This window comes from Vombatus ursinus, unplaced genomic scaffold, assembly GCF_900497805.2.
Source record: "Vombatus ursinus unplaced genomic scaffold, bare-nosed wombat genome assembly UNPS02010193.1, whole genome shotgun sequence".
Classification (NCBI taxonomy): Eukaryota; Metazoa; Chordata; class Mammalia; order Diprotodontia; family Vombatidae; genus Vombatus; species Vombatus ursinus.
In genome coordinates, this window is record NW_020949971.1 from 2,378,821 (window position 1) to 2,393,528 (window position 14,708).

At 52.5% G+C, this 14,708-nt stretch overlaps 2 protein-coding genes across 9 annotated transcripts in view; one reads left to right on the top strand and one right to left on the bottom strand.

Annotated features, from left to right (window-relative positions):
* Window positions 1–10,990, top strand: part of PDGFRL (platelet derived growth factor receptor like) — a 34,931-nt gene extending 23,941 nt beyond the window's left edge. The window contains exons 3-6 of the mRNA XM_027853731.1: window positions 4,211–4,362; window positions 8,272–8,562; window positions 9,604–9,743; window positions 10,310–10,990. Coding sequence (XP_027709532.1) covers window positions 4,211–4,362; window positions 8,272–8,562; window positions 9,604–9,743; window positions 10,310–10,498 — 772 coding nt within the window. The 3' untranslated portion in view covers window positions 10,499–10,990. The remainder of the gene's footprint in view (window positions 1–4,210; window positions 4,363–8,271; window positions 8,563–9,603; window positions 9,744–10,309) is intronic.
* A 1,046-nt stretch (window positions 10,991–12,036) lies between these two features.
* The window catches only part of MTUS1 (microtubule associated scaffold protein 1), a 128,190-nt gene continuing 125,518 nt past the window's right edge, over window positions 12,037–14,708 (bottom strand). For 5 of the 8 annotated variants that reach the window (XM_027853640.1, XM_027853636.1, XM_027853637.1 and 2 more), the window contains one exon: window positions 12,037–14,506. In XM_027853640.1, coding sequence (XP_027709441.1) covers window positions 13,837–14,506 — 670 coding nt within the window. In that variant the 3' untranslated portion in view covers window positions 12,037–13,836. Of the gene's footprint in view, window positions 14,511–14,708 lie in introns of all 8 variants that reach the window. The other 3 variants (XM_027853641.1, XM_027853642.1, XM_027853643.1) reach the window with 1 other exon arrangement.

Consider the following 14,708-nt stretch of genomic DNA (forward strand, 5'->3'; position numbering starts at 1 on the left):
TTTTCCCTTATTCGATGCCTTTCCTCCTGTTTTGACACGAGGAAAGGGAGCTGGGCTCAGACCCAAGCCACTAGCTTGTCTATTTCACTGGGAGCCAGGGCATTTGTTTTTGCCAGACAAGTGGGTGTTTGACAGACCAAGATGGTGCTGGAAACAGGATTCAGAGCCACCTGTTCCCATAGCCCACATATTGGCGCCGGGAGTGTTATTTTCATAGTGTTTTGATGTGTCTGTTTTTAATTAAAAACAGTTGGCGGCCTTTGGCTTGTGAGAGAGCCAGTGTTGTTGTGAAGAATGAGCATTTTGAGTCCAAACATCTGCTCTTGGTATTGGGCTGGGCCTAGTGACTCAAACTTGAGAAGCTCCCATCCCGGGAATGGAAAGAGCTGCTGGATCTGGTCTTTCCTGGAGACAAGGAGAGGGGTTCCAGGGCACATTTGGAGGAGGCCCAACATTCTAGCTTTCAGTATTTCAGTCAGTAGGTCCATAGACATTGATTAGGCTCTTACTCCATGTGAGGCACGGTGCTAAGGGTTGGGAATACAGATATGAGCAGAAAGAAAGACCAACTCTGCCCTGGAGGAGCTTAAGGAAAGGGAGGGATGGGGAGGGCCAAGGTGAGGGTAGCCACGCTGACGTTTTAGTAAATTGGAGAGCAACCTAGAAACTTGGCTGGCCTGGGTGCCCTCTTGAAGTGGAGGCTCTGGGAGGAGTGTCCAGTCAGGAGACTTTATTCTCTTCCCTTTTTGGAAAATCAGGAGTCTTGTTGCCCTGCAGCTATGCTGGGGCACCTCTCCTGGGCTCCACCTTTCTAAGATCACTGTCGGTTCAGTGTGCCAGGAGCTAAGTCACCTGGGTCAGGCAGTGGGTGACCTCCCATTATCTCCTCGTCTGAGAGAAGACATCTTTTCATCCTTTCCGGTCCATCATTATCCCTGACAGAGCACACAGAAACAGAGTAAGAACTGAGAACGAGTCCCAGAAAAAACAACGAAACCGCACAGAGCCGAGCACATGTCCCGGTAGCGTCTCTCTGTGAGCTGCCCCCAAACACTCAGTGCCTCCTCTTGGGGTCCCAGCTCTTCAGCCCGTTTCAGTACCGTCTAATTGTGCTGGAGCCTGCCTTGTCACATCTATTCTCACTGACCCATCCCCTCTGAGAAGCAGTTTCTCTCCCTACTTTGAGCTTCTTCTTGTTCTAATGTCACACAACTAACAGCTCATTTCTTGGCCCCAAGTTCCTCTTGTGAGCCCGGCTTGTCTAGAGTGTTAGCAGAGTCCCTGACATTACTCTTAGACGGCAAGGCTGTGCCTTTGTATTTCCCTGTGGTGCTGGATCTTACGTCCCTCACCTGTACTTTAATTTTTTTATAATTTATTTTTTTATTTTTTAATTCATTCTTTTTTAAAAATCAGAGTTCCAAATTCTCTCCCTTTCTTCTGTCTTCCTTCCATCACCCATTGAGAAGGCAAGCAATAGGATATCAATTATACATGGAAAGATATGCAAAACATTTCCATGTTAGCCATGTTGCAAAAAAAAAAAAAGGCAAGAAAAATAAAGTGAACCAAATCTGCTTCGTTCTGCACTCAGACGCCATCGTTTCTCTCTCCGGAGGCGGAGAGCAGTTTTCTTCATGCGTCCTTTGGATTGTCTCAGATCATTGAACTGATCAGAGTAGCCAAGTCTTTCCCAGTTGATCATCGCTACAATGTTGCTGCTGTTACTGTGCTTAACAAATCAAGTTTAGTGGTGGAGCCCCCGAATAATTCTGTTACTCTCTTTGGCCAATGCCCCCTTTTTCTTTATGGAGTTCTCTTTCCTTGTGTCTTTCCTTGTTTCATTCTTGAGAACAACCCCTCTTTCCTGCTAAGTGTACAATGGGCCTGGAATCAGGAAGACTTGATCTAGCCATAGACACTAACCAAGTGACCCCGGGCAAGTCGCTTAACCTTTGTCTGCCTCCGTTTCCCCATAATAACACCTATCTCCCAGAGTTGGCACGATGCTCAAATGAGATTAAATAATTCTTTCCTTCCTTCTTTAATTCCTTTCTTCCCTGCACTGGATGACCCTTCCTCTGAACCCTTTGAAATCTGCTTTCTCCAAATCTAGGGTGCCTGATAGCCGATGCCCGGCTTTCTTCTCCTCTATCACAAACTTTGGGGAGGAAGTGCTTACTTTCACTCAAAGTCTTGTCATTTCCATCCAGCCATCCCTTCCTGGGTTTCTGGGACTCCCCAGGAGGGAAAATCAGATCCAGGAAGAGAATTTCCCCATTTTTCATCCTTCACCATTGGAGCCCCTCTGGGTTCCAGGTGTTTCCCACAGACAGAAAGATGGCTTGGCATTGTGACAGCTGGCCTGCATGGAGTCCTGTCTCTGACCCAGACTGTCTCTGTGACCCTCTCAGTGGTGTAAACCTTACAGAGAAGGAGAAGGTGGGGGGGCATTAAACCGTATGCTAGGATCCCTTTGGGCTGCATATCGACTTAGAAAACCACAGCTTAGCTTTAACTATGTCCTGTTGCATTTTTATTTATTTTGTAAAATATTTCCCCATTACATTCAATCTAGTTCAGGGGCACGTGTGCCTCATGTTCACCCCCGCCTCTGCTCTAAACGATACTCTGAAACTACATAAGGGGGTGCCAGTCTGCATTGGCAGAAGGAGTTTACCCACCTGAGAGTTCCCTAAACCAGTGAACTCACAGGTCCAGTTCTTAGCCTATTGTCAGATTCTAGGTCTTAATCTATTTTGTATAGACTACTTTGATTGCTATTATTCAGTCATTTCAGTCATGTCCAACTCTCTGTGACCCCATTTGGGGTTTTCCTGGCAAAAACACTGCAGTGGTTTGCCATTTCCTTCTCCAGCTCATTTTACAGATGAGGAAACTGAGCCAAGCAGGGTTAAATGACTTGCCCAGGGTCACACAGCTAGTGAGTGTCCAAGGCCGAATTTGAACTCAGGTCTTCCTGACTCCAAGCCCAGTACTCTACCTGCTGTTCTACCTAGCTGCTTCAATAATTTTGACTCCATGAAATTAAAAAAGATTTTGAACAAACAAAATCAATGCAGACAAAATTGTAAGGAAAGTAGGAAATTGGGAAAAAACATTTTTATAGCAAATTTCTCTGATAAATGCCTCATTTTTCAAATATATAGAGAACTAAGCCAGATTTATAAAAATAAGAGCCATTTCTCCAACTGATAGACAAACAATGTGAACAAGCAGTTTTCAAAACAAATCAAAGCTATCTGTAGTCACATGAAAAAAATGTTCTGTCACCAATAAATAGAGAAATACAAATTAAAACAACTCTGAGATACCACCTTAGCCCATCAGATTAGGTAAAATGACAAAGGAAAAATGACATGTTCTGGAAAAGATGTAGGGGTCCAACCATTCTGGAGAACAATATGGAACTATGCTCAAAAGGCTATGGAACTGTGCAGCCTCTTGGACCCAATAATACTATTACTAGATCTATACCCTAAAGAGAACAAAGAAAGTGGTAAAGGACCCACATGTACAAAAATATTTACAGCAGCCCTTTTTGTGGTGGGAAAGAATTGGAAAATGCAGAGTGAAGTAAGGAGAACCAGGAGAAGGCCTCGGGATCTGAGTGGAGGGAAGATTTTGGTTTCTCATGGGGCAAGGACAGTGTCCAGCTGTGGGGGGAGGAGGGCAGAAAAGAGAAAGGTATCCATACCACAAACCTTGCCGGATGGGACCCTGGTCACTGGTGAAGTGAAGGATGGGAGGCCCCAGAGTCTGTCATTCTGGTCCAGAAATCCCAATCCCATCTTCAGAGGCCATATTGAATTGGTTAACTCGCACTTGCCAAAGGCAATGGGTAGAGCTCTGACTTAACAAATTCCTCCTGGAAGTCTCAGGGGAGTTTCTTTCCTTTGACAACAATTCTTATTTATGATTTCCTTCGAGGAAAGATGACTCTCCCACCCCCTTTTCTTCTAAGAGCTGAAAATGAAAATCAGTCCCCAGGCTAGCCATCCGTCCCCTCTCCACCCAGCCTCTCCTTCCTCTTCCTCTCCCCTGGACATACTGGACGTCTTCCACTGGGAGCAGGATGACCTCAGGGAAGGCGACTCGGGCCCACCCAGTGAGGCCCGGTGGAGGGACGGGGGAGGAGGTCCTCTCCCCACCTAGGTCTGACGCCACCGCTCTTCTGCCGGGTCCCTAGTGTGAAGCAACATGACCGGTACGGGCAGCTGATCCTGGCGAACGCCACGGCCGCAGACACCGGGGAATACAGCTGCTGGCTGCAGGTGTGCACTGGCTACGTGTGCAGGAAGGACGACGCCAAGGCGGGAGCCACCTACGTCTTGTTCACAGGTAAGACGCGCGCCGGCGCCCACGGCTGTGCCCACCGCTGTTCCTCCAGGCCGCGGCTCTCCCAGACTCACCTCCGCTTCCTGGGGCGGCACCAGGCAAAGTCGAAGGCCCTGGACGCTGGGCCCGGCTGAGGCCGCGCTGGCTGGCCACAGGGAGGCCACCGAGGGGCTGCAGCTCCTGGGGATGAGCAGTGAGGGCTCAGGCTCCCACCAGCCGAGGGACTCCGCAGCCAGACAGAGAGGCCTCCCCAGGGACGCGGAAGGTGGCAGGGGCCTCAGCCCCGGAGCCGTCCTCAAGCCCTATGGTCACTTCATGGGTCACAGATTTGGAGCAGAAACAGAGCTTAGGGGTCATCTGAGCTGATTACACACACACACACACATTTTACAAATGGGAAAACTGAGGCCCAGAGAATTGAAGTAGCTTGCTTAAGGTGGTAAGTAAAGGCAGGATTTGAACCCTGGTTCTCTGGCTACTTCCACTACTCCCCACTTTCTCCCATGAGACGGTAATATTACTTATTTGATCCAGTTAGAGAATTGGGGGGGGGGAGGTTGGGGGGGGGCACTGCTGTAACTTTGTTATGTCCCTTGAGAAAAAAAGGTAGATTTGACACCCCCACCCCGCCCCACCCTCAGCTGCAGCTCTGGGTCCGGTTGGGGCGAGCCCCCAACCTGCTCCCTGTCCCAGAGCTCTGAGAGGCTCAGCCATGAGGAGCAGAGAGAAGCACTCACAGCCTCAAGGGCAGGGGCGGGGGGGGGGGGGGGGGGGGGGGGGGCCCCCTTTACAGAAGAGGAAACTGAGGCCCAGGGAACTCCAGGCAGACCCAAGATGCTAAGGAGACTGGAGACCTGGGAGAGAAGGAGCTGGGCTCAGCAGGCTGGAGAAGACTTGGGGTAGGGGCATGGCATGAGAGGGGCCTCCAAGGCTTTGGAAGTCATAATATGGAAGAAGGATTTGGCCCCACAGGGGACCCTCCACCTGGTGAAAGTTAACTTTATAATTAAAGTCAAACATGATCTTCCCGATTTGGGGAGGGGGATGAGAGGGAGAACAGAGAGACAGAGACAGAGAGACGCGGAGAGAGAGTAAGACTGAGCGAGAAGCAGACTGACAGAGACAGAAACAGACAAAGACAGAGTGAGAGACAGACTAACAGAAAGACAGAGAGACAGAGAGAGACAGAGAGGGGAGAGAGAGAGAAGGGACAGGAGTCAGTGTCCAGATAAAAAGCCACTCCCTCATGCTTCTGGGCTAGGTCTGTGCTCTGCTCCCCAAACTCATCTCTTTTCCCATCTCTATCCAAGCTGAGTCACTCCTCCCCCACGTGCATGGCCCACTGTCCCAGCAGAGTGCTGGCCTTGGAGTCAGGCTTGTACTATCAGACCCTGGACAAGTGACTTGACCTCCGTATTTTGCATCATGCATGGGAGGGACTGAGGCAGGCTTTGAGCTCGGGTCTTTCTGACTCCAAGGCCTGTGCTCTTTCCACTAAACCACCTTGATGTGCACCTGAAAGAAGCTTGGACCAGAGAGAAGAGGTAAGTGGGAAAGGAAGGTGATAAAGCCCTCAGCCTCTGGTGTTCCTCTGATCGGGTTACTTCACTCCTTTGAGCCTTGGTTTCCCCACCTGTAAAAAGGGGTAACAATGCCCACCCCACCTCCTTTGCAGGGTCGTTGTGGGCTTCTCAGAGTCCAAAGTGATGATTGTTCCACAACGGGCCTAACAGAAGAGCTCCAGGCTTGTGTCACATGCCCCAGGTTTAAGTCCAGCTGTTCCTCTTGTTCAGCTGGGGGTCCTTTGGCCAATGAGGTCACTGCCAGTGAGTCTCATTCCCCTCTTGTACAAAATGGGACCGGCAGTACTTGTCCTGCTTCCTCCGAGTGTGGTGGGAGGGATGGAGGAAGGTGGCCATGAGCCTCAGGATTAGACTTCCCCCCGTATCTGCACCTGTTGGTGGATGCAGTGCAGGATGACTGTGTGCAGTTGACTCCAGGCTGGGTTGTTTGTAATGAAGTCACTATTGCCCATTTCTCTACCCTGGCGTGCCGGGAGCTCTTGTGAGGTCACCATCGCCAAAGATCTTTGCTTCATCCTTTCCTCACATAGTAGGACCACATCACAAGCTCCTTGAGGGCATATGGCACCTGGGTGTCAGCACCGGGGTGTTTGGCCTAGAGAAGACTGGGGGGATGTGGGGAGCAGGGGGGAGAAGCACAATCGTCTGCAAGCGTTGGAGGGATATCAGTCATGTGGAAGAGACAAGACTGGTCCCCGAGTACAGAACAAGGACCACCAGGGTGACATAGCAAAGAAGCAAATTTGGGCTCGATGGAATGAAGACTTGACCAACAACGAGGGCAATTCCAAAGTGGAGTGGGAGCCTTGAGACGTAGTGAGCTCCTCATCATCGGGCGTCTCCAAGCAGAGGCTGTGTCAGCACTTGTCAGGGTATAGAGTAGAACCGTATCTGTCCAGGTATGGGTCAGGTAAAATGCCTCAGAGGCCCCTCCAATTCAGAGATTCGATAGCGCCCAACCTGCTTCAGGTCTTCCCGTCGTGTTGGACACATGGCCAGCCCGCTGCCTCTTCTAGTCATTGACACCAGTGATGATGTCTCCTGCCATCCCTCCAGTAACATGCTGTCACTTCTCTGCATGGGGTGGTCCTCAGCTCCCCAGAAGCCTACGCCACCACTTCCTATCGAACCAGAAGGACTTTCAGCTGAGCCTCCAGCGATACACAGATCATCACAGGACCAACCTTGATCAGCATGGAGAGCCTCGCTTGTGAAAGAGATGAACACGTAAATGGGGGCCGCCATATTGGAATTAAAAGCCAAACTCCATGCCACTCCTCCAACTTACTCCAACAGATATACTTTGGCAGGCTATTGAAAGAAGTATTCCTTTATTCTCAAAGGAAGAATACCAAATTAGAAAGATTTCTCCAAATCACTGCCAGTAAGAGAAATGTAAATTCATAGAATTCTGGGGTTTCACCTTTGAGGGCAGAGATGACAGATGGTCAGTGTTGGAGGGGCAGGGCTGTGGATTGGTCCAACCATTCTGGAAAACCATTGGGTGTTATGTGAAGGAGGTGACTAAAACAGCCACCCATGGGGTCCACAGATTCCACTGCCAGGAATATACCCCACGGAAGGAAGGAAGTTTCCCCATCCACTGAAATAGTCATGGTAGTGCTTCTGCAGTAGCAAAGAGGCAGAAACCAAGTAGCTGGCCATCGTGTGGAGAATGACTAACAAGTCGTGGTATGTGGATGCAGTAACACCTCCCTGTGTGATAGGAAAGAGTGACCACCGGGCACACTGAGAAGTGTGCTTCAGCACGAAGTCATCAGAACCAGGAAAACAGCAGAGATGAGAACTCCAAAACGTAAAAAGAAAGACTGGTAACAACAACGGAAAAAACAAACAAACAAACGAACCCTGCACAGTTAGGGGCCAGACCTGGTCCAAAGAAGGGATGAGAGAATGTACCTCGGGCCCCTCCCTGCTTTGCTGAGGCGGGGGTCCCTGGGTGCTGGCCACTGCATACACCATCAGACCCGGTGGAAGTGTTGGCTAGTTTTGCCAGACTGCCTTCTTTCCCCTGCCCCCATTCTTCTCTCTTCTTTGTTACAAGCCACAACTCTGGGGAGGAGGGGGAGGGAGAAATACATTAGGAAATGGGTGTGATGTAGAAATCAATAGATATCGATAAAAAACTAAAAAAAATACTGTTGGTCTTCCTTTTAATAGACAGGAATCCACTGGCTGCCACAGAGGGGAGATGGAAGGCAGAACGTGGTTTTCTTTCCTGCGCGGCCCTCCCCTCCGCACTGTTCTGTCTGAAGGGGCTTGGGTGGGTGACCCTGGGTAACCACGGTGCGCACGCTTCCCTTCGCAGAGAAAGGTGAGCTGTTCGTGCCATCTCCCAGCTACTTTGGCGTGGTCTACCTCAACCCAGACAGAGAAGCCGTGGTCCCTTGCCGTGTGACCGTCCCATCAGCCAAGGTCACCCTACACAGGGAGTTCCCAGCCAAAGAGATCCAAAGCAATGGCAGCATCGTTTATGACATGAAGAGGGGCTTTGTCTACCTGCACCCTCAGCCTGAGCACCAAGGGGTGGTCTACTGCCGGGCAGAGGCCCACGGGGCCCCCCAGATTTCCATCAAATACCAGCTGCTCTACGTGGAAGGTAAGAACTATGCTGAAGATTCTTCCAAGAAGTCAGCATTGCCCAATTTCACACCTGCGGGACATTTAGGGAAAGTGGGTTATATTCTAGTCAAGAGTGGAAGGGCTGCTCCATGAGGTAGTGAGCTCCCCATCTCTGACTGTGTTCAAGGGGAAGCTGCATTGCCACTTATCTGGGATGTTGAAGTGGGGATTCTTGACCAGGTACAGGTTGGCTAGGGTGGCCCCTGAGTCCCTTTCCAGCTCCTCCATGTTTATTTTACAGAGGGAGACACTGAGGCAGAGAATGCTTAGGGAATTTCTCCCAGAAAGGGAGGGAGTGCTTGGAATTAATAGCCAAAGAACCGTTCTAGGGGGTGGAAGCTTTGAGATGACCACTTTTCCAGGGGGAGAGCTGAGCATCAGGGGCAAAGTGCTTGTAGCCCTCAGAACCACAGAATGTCAGAGTTAGAAGAAGGCTCAGAGGGCTCAGGTCTGACCCAGACCCAAACAGAAGTCCCCTCTACCACATCTTAGCCAAACAGACTTGAGCACCTTGAGTGATGGGGAGCTCACTACCTTAACCCTTGAGGAGCATACAGGCCACGCCCCTTCCTCAGGCTATTTCAGACTTCCCTTTGGAGGTTATCTCTCACCTCTGGCAGCAGCCCACTGTCCCCTCCCTCGCCTGCTGTCCTCACCTTCCAGGCTCCCCATCCTCCATACTCCATGCGCCTCTGGCTAGCCCCACACACGTGCTGTCCTTGCACACTTTTGCCTCCCTTGACTCACCTACCTCCAGGACATCCAGGCGGTGCAGCTGCTTCTCCTCTGGGCTGCCTTGTAAAGCGATGGCAATATGGGATTGAGAACTGACCGGGGGCTTAGACAACTCCTCCAGGGCATTGAAGCCTGTGTTAAGCTGGACCCAAAGGAGGGGGCCGAAGCAAATCAGCACTAGACAGGCAGTGTCTGAGACCTGGGTTCAAATCCCACGGAGGCCAGAGTTTGAGCTCTGCTTTGCTCCTCGTATGCCCCTTACTGAGTCTCATGTGTCTGCTAGTCCCCAGTGGGCCCCCCTCCACCACCATCGTGGCCTCCTCCAACAGAGTCAATGGTGGGGATGACATCACGGTCCTGTGCACCGTCCTGGGCGAGCCGGACGTTGAGGTGGAATTTCGGTGGATATACCCAGGGCTGAAGGTAAGTGGCCGCCCAGCCACCGCACTGCTCCACCCTGAACATCCTCCTCTATGTACCATCTCCTGTCATTAGAACATCAGTGCTTGGCTCTTAAGTAAATAAATGCGATTCTAAACCATTCCGCCAAAGGATTTAGAACGAGGAGGGAGCTTAGAGAGCAGTGGCCTCATTTTAGAGATGGGCGAATTGAGGTTCGGAGAAGAGCTGTGCCGGTAGTCAATGGCAAAGCCAAGGACCAGACCTGGACCCGATGACATTGCTCCCCCCCTCCCCTGCGTACTGCAGTGCCCTGAGGAGTCTGGTCACCAGGTTGGGCGCTCTCCATTGCTGACCATCAGAGTCCCCAGTTCTTCCTCCTCCTCCCAGAGCTCCAGGGAGCCTGTGAGCTGTGGGTCTTAGGGGAGGTAGGCTCTCGGAATCCTGAGAACCTGGGATAGTCACCCTCAACAGTGTAGAGCCTTTGGGATTGGGAGTGTGCTGGGCACCCTGACCAGCCTCTGCTCCCCAGGGCTCCCACACCTCACATCTGTCTCAGGCACCCATGTGCACCCTGTTTTGTGAAACAGGATGAAAGGCCCGTGACGATCCAGGACATGTGGAGACTGGTCAGCCGGGGCCTCGGGCGCACCACGCGGCTGTCCCGGAGCGTCCTCACGCTGCAGGACTTTGAGACCATTGATGCCGGCTACTACATGTGTACAGCTCAGAACCTGCGTGGGCAGACCACCGTAGCCACCACTGTGCAGTTTTCCTAAGGCAGGCGGGGCGTAGAGGGTCAGTCATTCAAAGGCCTGGGCTCATGGAGGGAGCTCTGAACACTAACAGCTGATGTTGATGTAGCCATTTGAGGTTTGCAAGGTGCTTTACAAATAGTGTCTCCTTTGGGCCTCTCAACTGCCCTGGGAGGTAGGTGCTATTGTGACTCCCCCATTTTACAGATGGGGAAACTAAGGCAGGGCGGTCACAGCTCTGCTGGCTTATTTGGATCTGTGCTTAGCCAAAGGCTGCTGTCAAACTTTCTGTCCCCATGTGTAAGTCTCAGACAAGGGCCCCAAGCAGTCCAGAAGCCGTAAGGTACAGGAGCAGGGCCTCCCCTGTCCTCATGTCTCCACATAAGATATGGTTTGAAAGGGCTTTCTTCCATGTATGTGCTTCTGACTATTGGACCTGAATGAACACACTCATATATATATGGAGTTGAGCAATGTAATCACTGAATAAAACATCAAGTTTGTTTCAAAGGTAAATGGCTTGAGTAGCCTTGGGCTAAGCTGGGTGGCCACCCACCCCATGGGACCCCCAGCTGCTTCCTGTTAGCGTTGCTGGGGAAGAAGGCTCGAGCCCACTTTCTGATTGGCTTCCATGATCCCTGGATCTGGGCATGGAGCTGGCCCTGTGGTCTAAGGCCTGGCAGGGCGCACTGGGGCGCCAAGGCCTGCCCTGCTCTTCTCTAGGACGCTGGGACCTCCCAACAGGGGGTGGCTGGTCTAAGCAAGGTGGCTTAGGAACACAACTGGTCAAATAGGTAGGGCAGGGCTGGAACCCTGACTCACACCTCCCACCCAGAGCCCATAGTGACAGCCGAGCGCTATCCCGGCACACCCTCTCGCCTCACCACGACCCTAAGGTGCAGCCTAGGGTTACTGTGCCCATTTTACCGATGAGAGAACAGAGGATAGAGGTGACTTGCTCCAACTACCTAGTTGGTTAGCGTCTGAGCAGCGAGACAATCCCAGGTCCCCAAGCCCTGTGTTGCCTGGACCATGCTCCACTGGGCTCCTTCCAGGGAAAAGGGGGTAAGTTTTACCCCAAATTCCTGGTAGAGTGCCACAGTCCATAGGCTATTAAAACTGAAAGGTGCCTGAGAAGGCACCTAACCCACCACGCCTGCTTATGGAAGAAGAAGGGCCCAAGAGAGGTGGAGACCTGCCCAAGGTCCTACAGGCGGGAGCTTGAGGCACGATTTGAACCTGGTCCTCCTAAAGCCAACGACCTTTCCTCTATGTGACTGTCTCCCCAACTCCATGGAAACAAAATTGGAACATAAAGGCACCGTCAAAAGAGTCCGAACCCTCCACGTGGAAGGACTCTCAGAGGTCACCCAATCCATGGATGAGAAAACCCAGTCAGTGAGGTCACTCACCCAGTGTCACCTGGAGCATCCTAGCCCTCCAGCTGGAAGCCCCGGGGGTTGTTCATTTAAATCCCCCAACAGTCACACTTCAGTCACCCAGGAGCTACTTTCTGTAGCTCATTTTTTGAGAAGCATAGAAGAATAGGCAGCAACAAGAAGGCTAAGTCAAAATTTTATTTATTATCTTAACACACCCAAATCAAAATACATCAGCTCCTTCCCAAGCCCCAGCCCCCTAATTCAGAGCAAGCAGAAGCTCTAAGGACCAGCCAGCTGTGAGGGTCCAATTCTAGCTCCTAGGACCCACCTTTTAGGACCGCATTCAGAATGCCTGGGGTGGGGTGGGGGCCGGGTTCTCCGAGGTGAGAGGGCCTGATGGGGGGTGGGGGTGGGGTGGGGGGTGGTGGTGGGGACGACACGACTGTGGGGAGGGCAGTACAGGTGGGCACAGTCGGGGGGGGTAGCTCAAGCTGAGGCCCCCGTGCCTCTTCTCAGCACTGTCCTACAACGTGGACCTGGAAAAGCATCTTGAAAGAGCTGTTCTCCTCCTCCTCCGCTGCTGTCTCCCATCTGACTCAAGAATGGAGCAACACATGGGGCCCCAGACCCCTCAGCCCTGTGGTAGCCTTCCGTGTCCTGGGATGCCTGGCCCCCGGGAGCTGGCCAGACCAAGGACAGCTCCACGGGGGTGCAGAGATTCCAGTAGCCCCTACTCCCACTTGGAGCCTGAAGGGAGCTGGCTTTCCAACCATCCCTACAACTGGAAAGATTACACATACAACAGAACACTGGAGATTAAACATGAGACAAAAGAAGGAATTGTTACAAATTGACATGCCTCCTGAACTTCGATTCGCCCCCTGGTGTCCAAAGTCTGCATGGCGGCTCCTGGAGGGTTCCCGGACGCCCGGCTCATTGGCACCACAGCGACGATTCAAAGACAAGGGCAAAACAGCCCTGCTTTTCTGGGCCCCGAGGTTGCCTGGGGTGGAGGAGGCTGAGGGAGCTGGGGAAGGTCTCTCACGGAAGTTAGAAAGGGACAACTGCACAAGCCAGGGTTTCTGCTCTGACACGGGCCCCTCTGCCCTCCCCCCAGGATTTCTCCAAGACAGACCTAGAGCCAGTAGGCTCCCAGCTGGCTCATTCCAGCCAATACCTCACCTCCTAGAATATTACGGCGTTTCTTCCCTTGAACACAGGGATACACGTAGCCTCTTCCCAAACTTTGCTAATCAATGATTTTCCCTCGCTGCTTCCCCAAATTAACTAGTTCTGGGTTTTTCAATAGTTTGTAACGTTAGAGTCTGGTCTCAGGTTTTTTTGGGAAATGACTTATGCCTGGAAAATGAGCTGGTTCTGAGCGAGCATATTAATTACCCTTGTTCCAGAGAAAAGGAGGTAGAAGGCTTATGTCATGGCTTTAGAAAGGAGAGGGGAGGAGAAGGAAGGGAGGGGAGAGGAGAAGAGGAAGAGGAGGGGAGGAGAGGGAAGGCAAGGGAGAGGAGAGGAGAAAGAGGAGGGGAAGAGAGGAGGGGAGAGGTAGCTCCCATCTATGGGTGACTATTCAGAGCAAATTAAAAATGAGGAGGAGGTTGGGGCTCCGGGGGGGATCCCTGCCCCTTCTTCCTTGGAAGAATCAGCCCAGGACTGAGCCCAAGAAAGAGGCCTTGCTCCTGGGGATCCAGGGAGACACATTAGTGTTCCACCTTTGTCCGTAGCTAAAAAGATGAACCAGAAGCCAGTGACTTGTATTATCTGGAGAGTGGGGGTCATTGAAAACTAGAGAACATTGCCCTCATTTCAGTTCTCACAGCAGGGCATTCCATCTGAAAGGCCCATACGCCCCAGAAAGCAGACCCCAAGGCATTGAGCCAGGGTCCCCATCCTCCCTCCCCTAGGGTGTCCATGGCCAAGATGTCCTGGAGGCTGTCCCTGGCACAACCGCTTGTGTGTCCCCGCTCATGCTGCAGCTCTCTGCGTCCCCTCTAGAGCCAAAGGCGGGGCACCAGCAAGCCTTGCCCACCCCAGTCCCACGAGCCCACGGTGGCCCACAGGAAAAGTGTCTGTGACAAGAACATGAGAAAGGTTATACTCTACGTGAAGAGGCCCCTGAGCTGGTTCTCCCCAGGTGGGGGAGAAAGGCAGCGAGCGAGACGCGTCTGGCTCGCCAAGTGCTCTGTGCATCAACGTCTCTCCCTGCGTGCCGGCGCAGGTGGTATTCCTGAAACCTCGCAGGGCTGGCGGGAGCCAAGGCCGCCCGAGGAGCCACGCCTGTCTGTCCGCGGACTCCAGTGGCCGGGTCAGCCGCCCCCGAGTGCCCTCACCAGGCCCGCACTGGCCGTGATTGGTGGAAGGGTCAGTCCCCTGGCTGGCTACGGAAAGCGCTCTCTGGCAGCTGGCAGCCCATGCTCCAGAAGGGTCATCTAGGTGAGCCTGTGGGGCTGGGGAAGGAGGCGGAATTCCTTGGGGAGGAGAAAGGCAGCACCGCGGAAGAGGGGGACTTCTTGGGACTGCACAGGTCCCCGTTGTGAAGCTTCCACAGCAGCTCCTCGTTCTCCATCGACAGCCTCTTGTTGACCTTGGACTCCTTCTCCAGGGACTCTTGCAGGACAGCTTGCTCCGTCGAGAGCTGCCTAAGGGAGGGGGAGGGAACAGGAATAATACACGGGTGCCCAACACAGAGGTCTGGAATCCAAAGGGAATACCTGACAATATGGAGCAACTGACCTGGGCCCTGTAGAAGCCAAAGGAGAGGGAGGAGAGGAGAGAAGACAGGAGAAGAGAGGGGAGAGGAGAGAGAGAGAGGGGAGAGAGAAGGGGGGAGAGAAGGG